A 21,156-nucleotide genomic window follows, 5' to 3' on the forward strand; every position below is an offset into this window, starting at 1 on the left:
CGTAACTACGTACTTTCATTTTCGTAATTCATTCATAAGTACTACTATATATTAATGAACAACATATTCACTGCCTGCAAGTGTATATATATTAATTAATTAATTTTTCTATCACATATATTATTGTGTAACAAATAATTATAATTTTATTATTGTATAAACTATTTATCAACTTTGATAATAATTAATCTTCCTAAAAAAAATAGACTAATAATTTTTAGTGAGTTTTTCTTTTTTTTATTTATATTTTTTTCATTCAAAAGACTTGAATTTAAAATTTTATTTTTACGGAAATCAAATTCAATACCACTCAAATTAATAATTCAAATAATATGATACTTTATTAAAATGATTATAATTCTTGAGAAAATGATCCAATTTTAGTTAGCTTCTTGAAGGTTTGAAAAATAAATAAACTCCTGATTGTTTCTGTTTCTTTCTATCCAATATTTTAAAAATTAAAACACATATATAGTAAAAGATTACATATAATAATATAGATAAAAGTAGAAATGAACCAAACGATCAATTAGTAGATATTCTGAAACTTTATCCTCGGCCAATCTCCCGGCTACTGTAGTAATCTGTGGAAATAAGCTACTTCCTGTCATTATGTAATTAAATACTGAGGGCAGTTGGGGTGCAGTGTACTTAACACATTGCCATATGTATATATCATGCGGATTTTGCAAATATAATAACAACTGCATCATCATTGTTTAGAGTATAGGGAAGATTATGATCTATTGATACACAAAAGTCCAACCATCTCTGCTCCTGGTGCCAAAAATGATCGTTCGTACACACGCATCGTTGTTACCCTTTGTGGCCTTGTACAACACGATAGTAAAGCAAACCACTAAGCAATTCTCGACAGGCTTGAAAATATGCTGGTCACGGTGTTAATAATTATCAATTCGATCTTCCTCAATAATATATGTGACACCACTCCCTTTTTTTTTTACTCTTTTTTACGGTGTTAATTATTTTCTTTCTATTATAGTCTATTAACCCTTCCTATTCATTTGATTTTCAAACACCATTTAGGGCCTTTTAGTGAATGCCCTTTACCTGTGTTAAGAAATGAGGTTTGATGGTTTTTTTTTCTCCAAAATTACAAATCCGTTTCAGTGCATGAATTGGAGTAGGATGGAGAATGTAAAACATCCCCACCCACATTCCTGATACATATTATTATTGGATGCAAGGTCATGGTTATTCTTTCTAGTCTAACTCCATTTATTACCTTTGTCTTTTGCATCCATTCTTTCTCCATCCACTCAATGCTGTTTGCCTTCCCCCCTCTACTACTATCACCTTTTACCACTTAATTATCAGCTTTTCATCACTCTCTCACTCACTCTCTTTCTCTCTCTCTCTCTCACACACACACACTATATCTGTTTGTCGCTCTCCCCTTGTGACTCACTTTCAATTAGGGTTTCCTCTTTAGGAGTGCTCCATCCTTTAACAAATCTGAGGCTTATACCTCTCGTTGGCTTTAGGCTACTTTGTCTCGAGAGGGAAAAAGAGAACAGCTTCTCAAAGACCTCCAACAAGGGAAAAAAGGTACTTCCCTTTTAGTTCATCTTATATACCAAAGAAACCTACATCAAAAACAGGTAAAATCATGTTTATGTGTTGTGCTGCTTTCTTCTCTACTCCTTTTCTTTATGCATATATAGTTCTTTCTCTGTTTGTGTGTCTTTCAAGTAAAGTAAGTAAAACGATGCTTTTTTAGGGCTTTTCCATTTTTATGGTTTTTTTTGTATGCAGTCATGAAATACTATCATGGCTTGTTGCAGAAGCCAGATCCCTACTAGCTTGATCGACTTATTTAATATTTTCAGAAGGAAATTATGACTTGCTACCTCGTCATGCAGCTCAATTAATTCTTCAGCAGAAGAAACATTTATACAGATAAAGTGTTATTTTCACCGCAGTGTATAAACATTCAATATATAATGTTTCCTGAGATAAGGTAAAAATAAAGCAGAAGAAACAAACCCATAAACTTAAGGAGAAATTCAGAGTAACACTTTGAAGATAACATGCTTAAAATTAAGAATTCTTTACTGATTCTTTTTTATTTATTTTTGCCATGAACAGAAAAAGAAAAAGAAAAAGAGGAAAGAAGGAAAACACATCTTTTTCAGAAAAGGAAATAAGCAAGGATAAAGATAATCATATATAATATTTTATACTTGAAAGCGACAACGAATCTTTGAATTTATGCTAGCCAGCATATATAATCTTGTTGCATGTATATATGTACATATGTAAAGAAAGAGTGGGAGTTAAGGGTTGTTTGTCTGGGAAGATTTTGGAGAGATGAATAAAAGCCTCAAGGGTAATCACTAATGATATATAATAGGACTAATACTATTCCAATTGTAAGTCCTTAGAAAAGCTTTTTCTGACTACTATAGTATCACTGATATATGTATTCTGCAACCATAATAATGAAGATCCGAGAACAAAGAATAGTGGAATACATTAAGGCTTATATTAAAAAAAAAAAGTGGAATACATATTAAGAGGTGCAACTAAACTTGCATCAGATCCAGTTTTTGGACCATATTCATCTTTGATATACATTAAGAAGTTAGAATATAGAACTGCTTACTGAAGAACTTGAGATAGATATGAAGTTTGTTGTTTGTTGGTTTCATGCCAGTCTTTCTCTAGTGCAGGGAAAATGGCATCATCCAGCTCTTACAACTCTCCATGTGCAGCCTGCAAGTTCTTGAGGAGGAAATGCATGCCAGGATGCATCTTTGCGCCATACTTCCCACCCGAAGAGCCTCAAAAGTTCGCAAACGTCCACAAAATCTTTGGTGCCAGCAACGTAACCAAGCTCCTCAATGAACTCCTCCCTCACCAGAGGGAGGATGCAGTGAACTCCCTCGCCTATGAGGCAGAGGCACGTGTGAGGGACCCAGTTTATGGCTGTGTAGGAGCCATCTCTTTCCTTCAGAGACAAGTCCAAAGGCTCCAAAAGGAGCTTGATGCTGCAAATGCTGATCTGCTACGCTATTCTTACACTGACATCACTCCAGCATCACTTTCTGTGCCACCAGGACTTGCTTCATTTCACCATGTTCCCCAGAGGCAGTTTAGTGCAAGATTTGGCAACGAATTAGCAAGTGGGTTTTATCGCCACCAGTCTACTACTGCTACTGCTTATTCCTTTCCTTATGCTCTTCCTTGGACTGATACCTCCTCGGAGGATATCAGTGAGGGAGCAGGAGGAGGAGGTAATTTGTGAAAATTAAGTTTGCAGTATTAACCCTTCTAGGGTTTTATGCTTTTTGAGGCGTGGCCTGCAATATTCTGATGATGGTGTGGTGTTATTATATTATATGTGTCTATTTTGGACTCTTGGCTAGCTGTGTAGCCTTAGTGCTGGACTCTTCTACTTCTAGCTATGAGACTCTTAATTTTATTTGTTTCCTTTGATGACTTTGTATTGTTTAAAAACTTGTAGCCAGGGAGTTAGGTAGTCTTTTTCTTTAGAGCCTAAAATAAGTTGGTAGAACATGCATAGTGTAATGTATGTGGCTACTAGACCTCTTATTGTGTATTGATGCAACTCTAGGCATGTGCAATGTGAAGCTGAGTTGACATGTTTCTCGGTCATATTGTTTTTTATGATTAAAAACAAGTAAGCAGTAACATTAGTTAGTTGTAACGCCTAATAAGTAAAAACTATGGTTTAGACTCTTGGTCCAACTCAGGCTATATATTCCTGCCTGGTTTTCCTAGTCTTATTTGTGGACCACCCTTTTAATTATTTTTGTGTTTTTACATCTAATTAGTAATTACCAGGTTTATATAGGTGATTCTAACCTAGATTCGAATTCTTAAACCATCCGTTGTGAGTTCACATAAAATTATAATTTTCCTTGCCTTAGTAATTTCCCCAAGTATTAATACTGTCAAGACTTTTGAGGGGATCGAGTTAATTACTTGCAATATATAATAAATGTCACAGTCACTGCAGACACAAAGACAAGATATTAAGCTCCAGTTCAGCTATCATGTATGTAGTTTTCATGTAAAAGTATGTCTTCCTGATCATATAATCCAACACATCATCATGTTGCTAGCCAGCCATATCTTTTAGAATTTTGAAGAGATACATTGAGCTAGTAGCATCGGGTATGGTGTTCGATGAACTCAACTAACAGGAAAAACGAGCAGTGTTTTTTCTGAACTTGTGTCTCTGCTGTAATCTAAGCTAGTTTGAATTGTAGTTTTCATCATGTACTGAGAAAAAGGTAAGATGATGAATATCTCGGTCTAAAACATTGTCTTCCCGTGAGACTGAGGCTTAGCTCCATCTCCACTTTTCTTTAGTCATAAAATATCTGAAATAGTGAGCCACAGTCGCTGTCCTTGTTGGATCCAATACATAAAGTAATGCTAGTAGTAGTTCATACATCCTTAGGGTTTTCAGCTTTTCTTTCTCTCTCTCTCTCTCTCTTTCATCTATATCCTTCGAAGATATATATATGTACCCTGCAGGGTAGCCCTTCGAAACTGTTGCTATCCACCACCAACACCACCTCCAGACAATACTGTGAAACAGTATGAATGTGACCCCCTCTCCCTCTCTCTCATATACTGCAGCTACATTGACAACAACTTGCATGCATTCAAATTAATATAAATTATTTTAGATTGTAACTATATAGATATAAAAATGTTATGTACGTAGCTTCATTGAATATAATTGGAAAACATTAATTGCCTTTATACATCTTCATTGGATTGTTTTTATCTAGGCAAATGTTAGTTTGCAATTTGGCAGGTAAAATTCTGATCCGATCCTGGTGAGATCAGAATCCCAGAAGTTGCAGCATTAAAAAAAAATAAAAAATCTTAATCCCAGTGAAAAAATATAGCTAGGCATAGGGTTAGGGTTTTTTATTTCCACGATCAATTCAGTTCCCTGAAGAAAAGCAACGAAACCTTTCATCTTACCAAAAGAAAGCAAGCGGGTCATTCATTTAATCCTATATACGTGTAATTATAAATCATCAAGCTACAAAGTTAGCCTAATTGTATAGTTTTTATTTTCTTCCAAAGATAAGAAGAAAGAAAGAGGAGGAGAACTTCAATTGAAATCATGAAAATTGGAACAACCCTTCGATTATTTATCTCTCTCTCTCTCTCTAAATTATGAATAATATTCATGTGTCTTTGCAGTCTCAGTGGTAAGTACAGAGCTAAATGCTGAAAACATCTTCTGTTTCTCCCTTCAGTTTTTGTCAGTCACTTTATTTACACCCTCTCTCAGCACTCAGCAGACAGCACACAGACACTGTTACTCTCATTAAAATCAAGAAAAAGTCAGAAGCCACCCTCCTCCCCCCACCCTCTCTTCTCTTGTGCTTGAAAGAATATAAGGGACACGAGCGAGAGAGAGTCACATCCATATTAAGACCTCCAATTCATAACCTTCTCTTTCTTTTCTCACTCTATAATATATGATATGACTATGACTGTGAGAGTCACCCTGACCCGGCTTTCCTCCTCGAGATCACCAAAGGCCTCAACCTTTTCTTTCTTGGAATTTTTTGTGAAGCAAATCTAATCCCTGATCAACTTTCACTCAGAATATCTCCCCCCTTACACCGTCAAGTCCCTTTTAATGGGTATAAATAAGATTAGATTATAGCAATATTGCGGTTGGAACTAATAAAAAGTTTAATAAATAATTTTTTTTTTTTGGCGAATGAATAAATAACCAAAGGAAATTAAGGGGTGTGAATGTTATATATACATACACTGTTGTGGCTCAGAGAAAAAAGTGAGTATGGCTTTCTGAACTTGTTGTTTCTCTGAATGAATGCAATAGTTATAATTTCAGAATCCATCAAACCCATCAATCTTCTTCACTCTCTGCAGTACTAAGACGTGGAAAAGAAGCAAAGAGCAGGTGAAAATTTGCAGGGTGAAGTTATTAGAAAGGACAAGCAAAGCATGTGGGGAGGGGGGTGGGGGGGTCCTATCCCTATTTAAGCCCCCACAACAAATTCTTTATGTCCTCGTGCACCTAAGAAAAGCCCACAATGGGTCCAGGGACTTGTATCTTTCGCGTTATGTGGTTTAATTTCCACACACTCTCTCTCTCACACACACACAGACCCAAACATGTGTACTAATGTACTTCGTCATTCGTCACATTATGGTCAAGAGAGACAAACGAGTCTATTGTCACCCTAATAGTATTTACAGACAGTCGTTGAGACAAGTATACGTGCACATATGATGTGTCCATTTCAATTGTATGTACCAAAAATATTCCAAGGTCTGAAAAAGCATAACTCAAACTGCTAATTAATGAAATTGGTCATCATTCATAAGGTGACTGTGAGTCTTGATAATAACGTATATATCATGACTGGGTTTTATTACACTTGCCATCTTCATTTGAACATCATTTTCATACCCTTGTAATTCATTTCAAATTTATGCATGTGAAGTTTTATATACGGCTTGAAGAATGCATACCTTCAAAGTTCTTCACATTTTGTCCTAGTCATTGAAGCATCTATAAATGCTCATGAGTGTAAACAAATAAATCATCCCAAATGCATAATTAAGCTATTGTTGATGTAAAGATCAAATAATATTAATCCTCTACATATCGCCTTGTTTATATAAAAGGGCTGTTCATAATTAAGCTATCGCATTGTATTAGGTCATTTAAAAATGAAAAATCTTCCCAATCCGGAATAAATCTAGACTAAAAAACAAAAAAGGAGGTCTATATAAGGAAATTGACTAGTTTTACTAGCACATGATATACACATTTAGATGACATGATAGTTGCTACTTGCTATTGAAATTATGAAACTTTTCCATCCTTAGGTTAGAGCAATTATAAAGCTTTCCATAATGTTATGATTGTTAATGAAATTTATGAATTTTATTTACACAAACGTATCTAAGTTTTTTTTTATTTTTATTTTAAAATGGCTGAACTTGATTTAAGGAAATTCATATATATAAATTATACCCGTTTGGTTACATTTTTTTTTGGTTGTAAAAATCACTTATTTTTTTTAATTTTTTTTATCACTTTTAGAAGTTTTTCATAGAATTGTTTCAGTTTTTAAAAATAATCATAAGTTTAAAGGAATCTAAAAATGATTAAAATCAGAAACTATTTTAAATAGTTTCTCATAAAATCAATTGTTTTAAAAAAAATGAATTTTACGTGGTAAATAAACATAAATTAGTTTTTTTTAATCTCTAAAAAATAAATACTAGATTATTTTAAATCAAAATCATTTTTTTAATTTGTAAGAAACTGGTTCTTAATTTCTGATTTACTATAAATGAAAATCAAAATATTTATTGAAGGAGGAAGGGGGACGCCGAGATCATTCATATGGTACAGTTCTTATCACTCACTTATTAAGTCGTTAGTCAAACTTTTTTTTTCTTCTTCTCTGCCTCTAAGAATCAAACAGTAGTCTTCCAATAATTTATATCAGTGCAATCAGCCTATATGATCAGTCTGATGCACTTTTTCCCACTCTTGTATCAAGTCCTTATAAAGAGGGAAGGTTTGTGCGGCTGAAATGGGTGAGTAGTTTCATAATAATTGAAAGTGAAGGAAGGATTTTTTATTTTTTTTTTGTATGTGTCTGCCAAGAGAAGTTGTTGGCCAATCAAGGCATGACAACGGAGCAGTTAGGCTCTCAGTCTCTCTACTCTCCTTCACTAAGGTAAGGCAGGTTCATATTAAAAGAGGTATGTTTGAGATTTTTAAACTCAAATTTCATATCTATCAGATTTTATGAGGTCAGAAGAAACTCACCCGCCACAATTTTTTTAAAAAATTTTGATTTATTTATGCATTTTAAAATAAATTATTATATATTAATATATTAATTATAATTTAATTCAAATGATATATAAAAATTAATAAATAACAAAGGACTTAAAAATAAAAAAATAAGAATTATATTATAAGTTAAATCTATAATTTTACATTTATTATTTAACTATTAAAAATTATTTTATTTTTTAATAATTTTAAAAAATGAAGGCATAAGAAAAATCTTAATTCATATATGTCATCAGAACAAGTTTAGGAGTGGGGAGAGATCTTACATCTCTAAACCTGACATTACTTTTTACGAGTCATAGAAAACATCAATCTGAGTACCCATGGATCTAGTCCTTGAGATCTCTCTCTTTGTATAGAAGTTTGCTGGATTAATTGGTATGAAAGGAAGACCCCTTTGAACATTATTTAGTTAAATCAGCTTACAATTTTCTACTAACATATATGATATAAAGGAGTTTGCACTCTTCTCCTTTTATCTTTAAATTTTTGGGAAGAGCTCTATTATACTCAAAGTGTTTTTACACATTATCTTGGCGGGTTATTTTGGATAGGTTGCTAACTCGAGTTAATCTATGTAAGATGAATATTGCCTCAAGTGTAGGGCATATGTCTTGTGTGATGGGATTTTCTTTTGAAGAAGATAGTCATCATGTATTCCTACCTTGTCTATTGATGAATAAGTTTTAATTTGTATCATATTTATGCATGATTTAAGGATTCTAGGTTCTCGCATGATAACATATCTTTAATTATCATATCCAATTTAGTTTTTTTTTTTAAAGAAAAAAGTTGTTGTGTTTGTCATCTTTTTTGGCATGCGTCTACATGGACTACTTGTAACAAAATTGGGTTTCAGGGTGTTTCTTAAATTTAATTTCTATTATATTTTGAATTTGATATACATAGGTCAGATCGTGAATATGATTATCTTAACATTAAATATAATTATATCATAATAAAATAAGTATAAAAATACAATTAATGTATATTTATAAAATATATTTCAAGATAAATATTTTTTTACAGTTCAAGATAAATAATATTAGTATAAATAACATATCATATATACAAAAATAGTACAATATATATTAAGTTGAGAAATTTTATTATTAATATATACCTATTTATGATCACCCAAAAAAATATATATACCTATTTAAAAAATTATACTTTTTTTCCATATGTCATTGTGTTTAATCAGGTTGGGATTGATTTCAAATAAATGCCCTATTCGATACCAACCAAATGGTCTCAATGTGTGTTGCCTAGCAAAGTAGCAAGTTTGCTAGAGCTTCGAAGTTCGTGTTGCTCTTGTCCTCCAAAGTAGCTGAAGTCACTTGCAAAGACTCCAACAAATTTGATAATGATTCATACTTACCATACTTGTTCTACTTTCTTTTTATACTGCACTTCTTGTGAGGGGTGTCATCAAATGCATTGCTCATTAATACACTTTTCCCGCCTTTTATAATTTTTGAGAGAGATTGATATTTAATATTTTCTCATATTTTTTTGTGATCCATGTGTGCATCCCCTTAATGCTTAATTAATGGGTCAATATGCTTTAATAAATTTTGTGCCTCTTAGGTATTGGCCGGAACAAACCTATATAGTATATACAGTTTTCATAAATATTTAATTAATATTAATTTATACATAAATAAATAATCTAATAGAAGGATTTTTTTTCTTTTTTACAAACAACCAACTACAGTTGAAAATACTTGTCCAAAAAATATATATTTTTAATGTTTGATTGTATCTTAGAAAAAATATCTCGTAATTTTTTTTTCTGAGAACACATGTTATGAGCTTGAAAACTGAGTATGGAAGAATTAGGTTTGAGATGTAAAAATTATAATTATTAATTTCTAAAAAATATATCTGAAATGTAAAGTATTACATCCGAAACATGAAATCAAAGATGCCGGATGATATCCGGCCATTTATATTCTGACATAATTAAGAAAATGGGTCATTTCAACGTGGCTTGCACTTGTCTCATTTCACTCGTGATTGGTGACTATTATTTGGTCTAACAAAATTTTATACACAATAAAAATTAAATAAAATTCTCCCAATTCTCCCGTTAAATAAGGAACACTTGGTTTGGACATATGGGTTCAAAATCATGAGCTTAAATTTTGCAGGTAGGGGTTGATACCATTAACTAAAGAATTAGATGGATCAAAACACTGGACATTTCTTCTTCTAAAGTTGGGCCAAGAGCCTCTTTTTTCTTATATAGTTTCCTCTGTGCACTTTTTTTATACACGTGAATGTAGAATAAAAATTATCAGACTTAAAAATAAAAATATTGTTTATTTCAATTTATATATCTTGTTAAGAATTTAATATAAAGTATTTTGATGTTGACATTAAAAAGAAGTAAGTCCTGAAGTTATCTGACTAGTTTTTATTAGTATTTCATTCGAAAAATATATACTAAAATATATTCTTTTTTATAATTATTGCGCGACCACTTCAATTAATGCAAGAAAAATGCTATACATGAGTTTAATTTTTGCATCCTGTAAAATTAAGAATAATGAAAATTTAAAATTAAAAAGACACAAAAATAGTGAATATGTAAACTCATTTCCTTATATGAATTTATATAAAAATAATATCGTTATTAAGATAAAAAAAAAATTAAGCTTTTGTACCAAAAACATACATTAGAGCACTTCGAATTATTTAGCTCTCCACAATATATCAAAATAACAATAGATGAATCATTATAAAAACAATAATAGATGACTCCGGTGCAGTGTATACACAAAGTAGAAAGCAAATTAAGTATCCAGAGATAACATTTGTTGTATATTATGACGGTTAGAATATGGACAGGCTAAGATTATTTAAGATAAATTTTCGAGCTTGTTCTTCTTTTTTCGATTTTTTTTTCTTTTTTTTATGAGCAATTTTTTGTTTTTCTTTTATTAACAAATTTTATTTATTAATTATTGTTAGTGATGAAAAATAATAAGACAATCATCTCATAAATACAAATTATAACATGTGAGTATAATGATAAAACGTAGAAGGTTATGAAACACTAACCTCGATTCACATTCATCCCCATGAGTGTAGCTTAACCATAGAAATCCTTGAAAGGATTACTCCTCACTTTCCACGGGAGAACGTGACTAAGAGAGACCGTCATAGAGTGTTAAAATTTTTTTTACTTAATTTTATAACAAATTTATTATCCTCTTAGAATGGATAAGAACCTCTCAATGAACCATTCTCTGGATGATTCGCCCAACTCATTAGAGGGTGTCAATCTTATCTTTAATTTCATCTAAAACAATATGTAATTCACATATATTATTATTATATCTTCAATAATTCATAATAAATATTTTAATAATTAGTACATAAAAGATTCGGGTCACATAAGTCTATTGCAAAAATATGAAAAGGGAAAGATAATCAACAATCCACATCCAACACAAACTATTTAGGTATGACTATATGAGATTTTATGACCAAGAAAACAATATATTTGTCTTTTCATCAAAGGACGGTATATATAATGCGGTGAATATATAAATGAATTTGCATGCACCGATGGATCAGCATTGTATACGTTCACTGTTGACACAGTGCAACGCTAACACCTTTCCTCGCTATCAAACGACATGTACCTCTTCCCATGCAAGCCTCCTCCCAAGTGTTCATCACCCTCTCCACGTGTCACCACCTTCCTCTTCCTTAAATTCTCATCACCACCCCTCTCTCGCTTTCCATACCCCACAATCCCTCTTACACATACATAGCTAGCTTCAATTCCTCCCATGGCAGACCCACAGCAACAAGACAACTACATGAAGCGAAAGCCTTCCAATTCCAATGTTCTCGTCCTCGCCGCCCTCGTGCCTTTCGGCGTCTCTCTTCTCATCCTCGTCGGCCTCACCCTCTCCGCCACCGTCATCAGCCTCACCGTCGTCACCCCACTCTTCGTCATTTTCAGCCCCGTCTTGCTCCCCGCGGCCCTATTCATCGCTCTCGCCGTCGCCGGCTTCCTCACATCCGGAGTCTTCGGCATCACCTCCATCTCTTCCTTTGCTTGGTTAGCCACCAATCTCCGCCGCTCACACTCACCGGAACACCCGCAACGTCCTCGGGACGACGCGGACCGCGTGGCCCAGAAAACCGATGAAGCCGTGCGTCAGGCCCAGGAAACAGTCCATCAGGCCCAAAAAGAGACCGCAACCAAGGCCCAGAAAGACATTAGTGAAACAAGAAAAGCCCACAAAGAAAGCGTAGCAACCTCGTGAGTGAGTTTGTTCGGTTATGCTATGGCCACGAAGGAGTCATGTTCATGAGGGAGGCTTTTGCTTAATGCACTCCCAAATTGTTTCCTGCACTTCCTATTTCATTATGAAAAGTTCATTCTGAAATGCAACTCCTATTTTGGAATAAGCTTTTCATAATACAACAGGAAGTGCAGGGAGTAACAATAGGAGTGCGGAAAGTTTTAACCCATGAAGGAAAAGAGGGTTTCCTTAGTGTAACTATTCTAAAGCCTGCTTTACTGTGGATTGTGATGTCAAAGTGTTGGTATTAGTATGTAGTAAACCTAAACCTAGTGTGTTGTATGCAATAGAGTTTAAATGCAATGCAATGCTTATGCTTTCCAATTACTGTTACTTAATTTGTAAAGTGTACTACACTTCAATTTCAATTTTAGTTGATTGAGATCAAGTTTTCACAAAATTATCAAAAACCTAAAACAATAGAGCTCTGCAGATATTTTATATGAGAACTTTATTTCATACAGCAATTTATTACGGTTAGAGAAATATAAAAAAAAAACTCATTATTGTTCACTTAAAATATGATCGAATAACCACACTAAAGTTCTATATATCTTGAACACCAAAATAAGTTTTTAAATGATCCAATCAGTTGTCTCACCCATCATTGATTTTAAATCCATAGCGTGACCCAGAACATATAGTCTTTCTATTCATTGAGATGATAACTTCCATATGTTGTTAATTAGGATTGTTTTGATTCTTTAGAATCGGTTAAGCATCCCATATTTGAACCCCAAGAGAAAATATTCTTATGTATGGAATGAGAAATTGCACGGCCGAATATTTATATTTGAACTATGACTTTTTTATTCGTTATACATATACATCAAGGATAAATTTTTCATTATTCTCCTTGTTGTATGGCTGATAGTCTATCTATTAACTGTATAAAAGTTTCATCAGTATCCAGCATGCTAATTCTTACGTATTTTGGGCTAGCCCCAAAGTGTTTCCCACTTCTTGATATAATTTTGTGTTCTCGAAGCAAGCTTTCGCAGTCCTCTATATCTCCCTCACACTTCAGCCATATGAAAGCTGCAAGGTAGGTACAAAATAATTAACAAAGGAATAAAAAATCACATCCACACATGAAAATACATGGTGAGACAAAGTTTCTGAATCAAATTTGTTAATTTAATTACCTGGTTGAGGCTCCGTCTCCTGACCAAAGAAGGTGCAGAATGCAGGAGAAAATTGTGGCAAAGTGAACAAATCACCGGCCTCAACTACTGCTCTCAGTTGCTTCCATCTTTGTGACATTATGTTGTAGCTGTACATGAAAAATGATTCCTCATATTGGGAGTTTTCATGTTCGCAGCTGTCAGACACTGCCTTTAAAACTTTGGCAGCTCTGAGTTGAGAATCCTTCGAGACACCGATTGTACTTATCTCTATGAATTTAGTCATTTTCTTTGCTACCCCTTTATCTTTGACAAGAGCCCACCTAGAAAATAAATGCGAAAATTTTAATTAAGAAAATTATTTATATCATCAATTACATTTCAGTTTAATTTTGATAAAAATCTTATGCACTATTATTTAAGCATTTGTCATGTTTTACTTCATCATTAAACAGTATATTCCTAGGGGCTAGGATGAGTATTATTGTATTACTATTATCATAGTCAAAAGGTTTTAAATGAAAAGTATTTTAATGATGTAATAACAATAATTGTGTAAAACTATACCAGATCTTTACATCGTAATTTCCACCAGATCCTAGTCATGCCCAGATGGCTATCCTTAATTATCCTCTTTTATGTTATTGAGTTAACTTCTAAAAAGGAGTAGTCCACATGAACAATTGAGGCTGAAAAAGTATTGTTATCAACTTACCCTATGCGCATTCCTGCATGACCAGTGGATTTTGAGACAGTGAAAAGAGTGAGATCATGATCTGAAGGGGATGATATTGGAGTGTATTGAGGCCAATAATAGGCAAGGTCATGAATCAATAGTCCTTGGCTTCGGTTGACCATAGCTTCCCTTCTATGTCCATCAGGGTTATTGGGAGAAGTAACAAGCTCAATATAAGGACCCTCTTTGTCAAAATTCTCTGCATCACCAGCCCATTTGTAAAGGCCTGATTTCTGATAATCTGCCATTGATGGGTAGGACTGCAAGTAATTCAATACAACATTAAACCATGAACTTATTATCAAACTAAAAACAAGGTAACAAATTTACTTTTAATATAGAAGTAGAACACTCTTAGGATTCTCCAAGGAGTTTTGCTATGTCTTCCTAGCTAACAAAACAAGTATAATCCAAAACAAAATGGAAGTATTTAATTGAGATGTTAAAAACATGAAAATATTTAATACTACCTTTATTGAATTTTAGAAAGATTGATTACGAAAATTTAGAGTTATTCGATCTTCTGCAAGTGCATGTACAAAATCAGAAAGAATAATTTTGAATGGTGATAATCAATACATAATCATTCCCCTAAATATAAGTAATAGAAATATTGAACGCTTTTATGTTGTCCCCAAATATTAAATGCATCTAAATTTGCCACTTGCCAGTCATATAAACCTTTTTTTATTAAAAATTCAGGGGGTGCATATGCATAGCTTGTTACTTTCTAAATAATTAATTAGCCAGACCCTTTTTTATCCTTTACGTACTTTATAAATTGCAAGAATGACCGTTTAGTTTGGATTCAAAATATCTTTGATAGTCTGGTAGCTAAATTTTACTCCTTTTCAGTTCAGCACATGCGACTGTTCACCACAAGTCTTCATGTGATCAGATTCAGGCCCATGCGAGAGATAGAGAGAAAGGGAAAGGCATTGGTGAAGCAAACAACGAGAAGGACCAAAAGTGGAGGCAGATTTGGTATGAGCACATGAGAAGCAAACAACTTCAAAATAGTAACGAAATACTAAATTCTATCAAACACTTTTTCTTTTGCCAGAAATACAATATCTCTTAGGTCGATAGTCGAAGACTAATTCTTCAAACTATTACTGAGATCTATTTAAACAATTCATCTCTCTTAATATTAAATCTTTGACCACATGTTTAAGAAACATAATTATTTACTTTTCTACTAACTATAACACATGATGTTGGTAATTCTCTCAAACACTTTATACTACCAATTTAAACAAAAGAAATGCTGTTTAACCTTTTAAAATATAAAATGCCGAGTCCTTTTTTATTATATATTATTATTACTTTGGTTAGTGAGCACATTATAGAATTCCTTTAAAATAACATAAAAAAGTTTATAGAAATATTAAATTCTCTTAAACAATCACCCTAATAGCATACTTTTAGATCATGCATATGACTCACCGAATAATAGGGTGCGGCAGATACCACACTGATTGGTTCAGCAGCATCAGGCGAGGACAGGGCATAAAGGGCAGCCAGAATTAGCTGAGAGGAACCTGTCCCAACAACAATATGGCGACCTTCTGTCACAGCATTCCCCACCACTTTATGTAACCTCACTACTTCCCTTGCAAACTCGGTCTCTAAAAACCAGCAAATGTTTGAGCCATCAGAAAAATAACTCAAGGATTGCCATCCTGGAATTATGATTGTGGTCTTGTCACCCACTTGTCTCCAAAATCTTTCATATATGGTTGGGTCTCCACTGCATACCATCAGCATTTTAAATTTAATTAACATCTTGAATCAAACTATATAAACAAAATGTCCTAATAGGTAACAGGTTCATCATTAATTATATTTATTAAAATTCATGGCCGTGAAGGGAAAATAATCAAAACATAAAACAGGTGTATGTACTAAAAGAATTACCAACATTTTTTTCATTATTAATTATGTTGTGCTCATCATCATTTTCTATTATTACAGATAAAGTTGGCATATGATTGCACCGTGTTTTGTTTTATTCCATCCAGCATGTAGCAATGTAGCATGCTGTATCTGTCATTTCCTTCTTGTAAAGTGCCTAATATAATATAATCGACCCATGTAGATGTAGGGCATGATCTGATATCTGAAATCTGAAACAACGTGGTGCTATGAATAAATGGCCTAGAACAATCTTTACTTGGCCCTATAAAAGTAGTATATGTTAAAAATAAGCTGGGTAGATTTCAAAACAGTAAAAGCACAGTGGGGCAGGTAAGAAAAGAAAGGAGGAGGAGTGATCGATGAACTCCTTGAAGAAAACAACGTTGAGTTAATGGCTGCATGGATTATGGATGAGGGGTAAGGTACTGGAAAAGAAAAGATAAGAGAAAAAAAAGGGGAAAATGTTGGGTCGAAGGATCTATAGGATTAGATAGAACTTAGAAGAATAGATAATAGTAGATTATTGATAGATAGGTAGATGATTGCATTTGACATTTGAAATACATCATATCAATGGGCTGTGGCATGGTATGCTAAGGACATTTGTTTCCTGCACTCCCACTATCAAATTTAACACCTCTTATTGTATTCTGAAAAACACATTTTAGAAAATATGTGCAGGATAGAAATAAGGAAGTGCAGATGCTAAGGTAAGAAAAGAAAGACAAAATACGTTAGACATGGACTTCCATTTACTTAGGGCCCACGAAGTAGTTGATCCATATGGACAGAGGGAAAGGAAAGGAAAAAGAAGACACATATAAACAGCAACATTTGAGTGTTTCACAATTGGGGCGGCCAAAAGTTGTAAAGATCTCTCTCATCACAAATCACAATTCACAATTCACAACCCAATGCGCACTTTCATTCATAGCAAAGGGCACCATAAGGATGTCCTTATACATACTTAATGGTATTGCAGTGTGCGCATCAGGCACATGGCCCCCACCAACTGAATTCTTCTTCCAAGAACTATTATGTTATGTTTGTGCCAGTCCATATTGCTATTCTATACCCTTCTTGTGCTCTTAAAAGCCCCAGTTACGATGTGTAGGCTTTTAGTAGTTTGAGGTCCACGACTACCTTAACGAACATAATAATAATATTAATGTTGTTGGTAAAATAAAAATACTAGAACCTCCCATGGTGCTACGTTAGACTCCACATTGCACAGCACTAGTGTTGTGTCTAGTGCTGCTAAGACATATTGTCTGCACGAGGCTGTTTCTAGGATATTTAATTTGCTACAATTGTAAAAAAACTGATTAATATGAGTTCCAATTTATCCTTGTCAAAATTGAGTAGTATAATCAATAAATAAATATTTTATAATAAAAAAAGGAAACGAGTGTTTTAGTTTATTTTAATTAATATAATTATCAATTTTATTTTATTTCTTGTTACTAACCGAAAACAATCAAAATATCCCCCCAACAAACTTCCGACCCTCCAACTCGGGAACAGAGATGACAAAACACTAACAATGGGTGGTGCGCTCTGATCAGGGTCTATTTTCATGGCTGATCAAGTTCCAATAAGCGGAGCAAATATGGGTGTTTATGAGTATGATTAGTCTAAATTTATAATAAAACTAAATTTGAATCAGTCGTATTTAATTAGATTGATAGATTTTGAAAATTATTACCACTAATTCAAATTCCACCAATCTGATTAAAATTATATTGGTTTAGTTATTCCAATATATATATATATGTTTAATTCAGATAATCAAACTATCATAATATATATTATTTAATTTTTTACATCTATTTATTATATGTTTTATATTAAATTTTAGCTTTATATATCAATAGTTTAATACATGTGAGAGACTGACCTTTTACTAGACTCAATTTCCCTTGCGGAATATTTTTTCAATTATAAAATTTTGATCTTGAAATTCAAATTCTAAAATAAATTTTTTATTGCATTAGAATTATAAAATATTTAATGTTTTTTAATAATTAAAAAGTACAAATGTATTGAATATTAAAAATATCTTTAAAATAAAATTCTTATTAATTAAATAACAATATATTTATAGTTAAATTTAATGGCATGTATTTATGATACATTCTAATTTATATTAAACTGAATATACAAACATTCTCATTTATTCATTTTTAAAATAAATTCATTGGACCAGAGCATTGTTCTTAAATGCAACTTAAATGGAGGGTATTTCCTTAGTAAGATCTTTTCTTTAGTTATATATATATAGGGTCAGTGACATTTTAAAAAAGTCATTTAGAGTAAAGACTCTAGTTGTCCCTGTCTTTCCCAGGAACTAGAGCAGGAAGCAAAGCACAGACGAACGACGTAAGCAATCGGGCCCTGTGAGAAACAGTAACAGAATCGCCAAATCTCTCTCTCACCCACATAAGAAGACGAAAACCAAGACTTACAAATTTTAATCATAAAATAAAATATAAAACGGAAGCCTTAACTAAGTATTAGTATTAAGAAATATCTAAATACTTTTAAGAAAATAAGAAATATTTTTATATTTTCAATACTGAACTTAATATTTTTTAGCCGGAGATTTTGCTGAAGAAGAAAAAGGAAAAACCGGTGACATCACCCTAATCTTAATTCCCTATGCTTTTGTCACCGGGAAATACACACCCGTCACCCCCTCCCCCCAAAAGGTAAAAAATGTTTACTGTGTATGTGAAGATCAAAAGGAATTCTCAAAAGGGTATTAGTGAATATGCAAAAAAATCTTAAAAAAAGTTGCTTTGCTCACCCAAACAACACTTAAATTAGCTACCTTAGGCAACCTTAATGCAGACATTTCGACATGATCAAAAGGAAACAAATAAAGAAGAAGAAACATTAATCATAGGTTGCACTTACTGATCCAAGTTGATCACTGTTTCCCTTCCTCCTGGATGATCTGCACGAGTAGAATTAACGAGAGACGAAGTAGAGGACATAGCCAAACGTGATTTGTGGATAAGATGCCCCTCTCTATCATCAGAATCTGCATCCGCCATCATGTTTTTGTTCAAACAAAACCCTTTGCTTCCTTTTTCACTCTCATAATACACAGTCCTCAGAATCAAACTCACATTCAAAGCAAGTGATAGCACCAGCAAGTGCCTTAGAGAAAGCAAAGGTGGAACTGCAAGCTTTGCCATCTTCCAACAAAACACAAAAGCACTAGAAGAAATCTAAAATCTGAAATCGATACAGAACAGAACACACAACTTGTGAGACAGATAACACCTTGGAGTGAACAGGGTCTGGTCTATATTTATATTGCTTTTGAAATAACTCACTCAATAAACAAACTATGGCAGCAATAAAGAGCTCTTGCGACAAGTGTTCGGTGGAGATGTTAAAAGATAGCGGTTCGGGGCGGTGATGCTGATGAAATCCCGAACCAAAAGCGTTATTCTTCTGAATGGTAATTCAAAGGAATCGTTTGTGAAACGGAAAAAGGTTTTGAATTAATTAGAAAGCCTGAAATTCAGAAAAAGTGTGAAAGAGGGAGCCTTAGATTTTGAATCCAGTCTTCAAAATCTTCAGAAAAGTTTTGCGGGATTTGATGATCATAAGTGGCAATGGACAAAGAAGATAATATTAAAGAAAGCATGGCTGAAGCAAAGTAAGGAATAAAAGTCACTTCATAATAATACATTCCTAAAAATTAAATGAGGAGGTTGTGGTCTGAGGGAGGGAGGGGGAATGGTTGTGAAGTGTGAGAATGAATGGAAGCAGAAAGTTTATCAGACAGTATAGTTGAGTATTATTTATCACAGTAATAAAAAAATCCTGAGTTGGATTTACCAGGAAATTCACAGCTTTCCGATGCTGGTTCTTGAAAACAGTAAAGCTATACTTGTCATGAATTGACTGCGTGGTATTACTACTATCACAGCAAAACAAATATTTGACTGAGTAGTGAGAAGCTATATATAACACCGGGAAAAAAGGATAGATATACATGCTTATTATTATTATTCTTTTATTTATTATAATGTCTTTATATAGTTATTATAATTTAAAAGTAATTTTTTTTAATTTTTATAATTTATATTTTAATTCTCTTTTAGTTCCTATAGTTTGAAAATAATATTTTAGTTATATTTTAATTATCTTTTGGTTCTTATAATTTGAAAGTGATATTTTTAATCTTTATAATTTTTATTTTAATTACTTTTTAATTATTATTATAAAAAAATATAAAAATAATTAGTTACAAATCAATTATAAATTATTAATTATTTTTCATTACAAATTATCATGTGATAAATTAGTTACGAATTACGTTAATATTTTTATAGTTAATTGTAATAAATAATATTAGTATGATAAGGACTAAAAAAAATTAAAATATAAAGCATAAGAACTAAAAAAATCACTTTCAAACTATAAAGATTAAAAAAGAACTAAAATATAATCTATAAAGACCAAATGAATAATTAAATATTATTATTATTATTATTATTATTATTATTATTATTATTATTATTATTATTATTATTATTATTATTATTATTATTATTATTATTATTATTATTATTATTATTATTATTATTATTATTATTCAGTAAAAGGTTTGTCCTGTTCCTTATGTTTTACGTTTAACATTAAGATGACAGTTTGACTTTTGATATACTTTTTTTTTATTCAATGAAATCATGTGGAATGCACTAAAAATGGATTAAGAACCACTTTATAAGAAGTGAACCCACCTGAGAAATGAGAAGGATATAATTTTTTTTTAATAATTAAATAGGACTATGAATTTAATAGTACTTCTAGTGTGAAATTACAATATTAACCAATGCAAAATCTTTGTATTTGAAGGTAATAATTATTATAAAAGTTAATGTTAATTATAAGAAATTAGATATACTTTTAAATGTTTATTAATGACTCATTCATTCTCATGAAACTAAATGCTTCCATTCCGCTATTAACGATACTCTCTCCATTGCAAAAAAAAAAAATATGTTTAAGTTTTTAACACGTATTAAAAATAATAATAAATAAGTTATTTATTGAAACGATTTTACTAAATTGTTCTTATTCTTCATAAATTTATTACTTATAAACCATTAGGTGACCTGTAAAAAAAGAAAACCATTAGGTGACCTGTAAAAAAAGAAAACCATTAGGTGA

General features: G+C 32.3%; 3 protein-coding genes across 4 annotated transcripts; 2 read left to right on the forward strand and 1 right to left on the reverse strand.

Annotated features, from left to right (window-relative positions):
* The first annotated feature begins 1,299 nt into the window (after positions 1–1,299).
* On the forward strand, positions 1,300–3,684 carry LOC114393280 (LOB domain-containing protein 25-like). The gene is made up of 2 exons (XM_028354557.1): positions 1,300–1,569; positions 2,689–3,684. The coding sequence occupies exon 2, from the start codon at positions 2,699–2,701 to the stop codon at positions 3,266–3,268; it is 570 nt and encodes a 189-aa protein (XP_028210358.1). The 5' UTR covers positions 1,300–1,569; positions 2,689–2,698; the 3' UTR covers positions 3,269–3,684.
* A 7,916-nt stretch (positions 3,685–11,600) lies between these two features.
* Positions 11,601–12,571, forward strand: LOC114392885 (P24 oleosin-like). Its single transcript, XM_028354140.1, has one exon. The coding sequence runs from the start codon at positions 11,668–11,670 to the stop codon at positions 12,148–12,150; it is 483 nt and encodes a 160-aa protein (XP_028209941.1). The 5' UTR covers positions 11,601–11,667; the 3' UTR covers positions 12,151–12,571.
* A 373-nt stretch (positions 12,572–12,944) lies between these two features.
* Positions 12,945–19,795, reverse strand: LOC114392876 (tryptophan aminotransferase-related protein 2-like). Of its 2 annotated transcripts, XM_028354124.1 has the most exons (6): positions 19,308–19,795; positions 18,883–19,206; positions 15,496–15,799; positions 14,029–14,309; positions 13,335–13,636; positions 12,945–13,227 (listed from the first exon to the last, which is right to left on the reverse strand). In XM_028354124.1, the coding sequence occupies exons 2-6, from the start codon at positions 19,164–19,166 to the stop codon at positions 13,037–13,039; spliced, it is 1,362 nt and encodes a 453-aa protein (XP_028209925.1). In that variant the 5' UTR covers positions 19,167–19,206; positions 19,308–19,795; the 3' UTR covers positions 12,945–13,036. The 2 variants fall into 2 exon arrangements, with proteins under 2 accessions (XP_028209925.1, XP_028209926.1); XM_028354125.1 differs by lacking the exon at positions 19,308–19,795 and having other exon boundaries at positions 18,883–19,283.
* Positions 19,796–21,156: the final 1,361 nt, after the last annotated feature.

This window comes from Glycine soja, chromosome 17, assembly GCF_004193775.1.
Source record: "Glycine soja cultivar W05 chromosome 17, ASM419377v2, whole genome shotgun sequence".
NCBI classification, from domain to species: Eukaryota; Viridiplantae; Streptophyta; class Magnoliopsida; order Fabales; family Fabaceae; genus Glycine; species Glycine soja.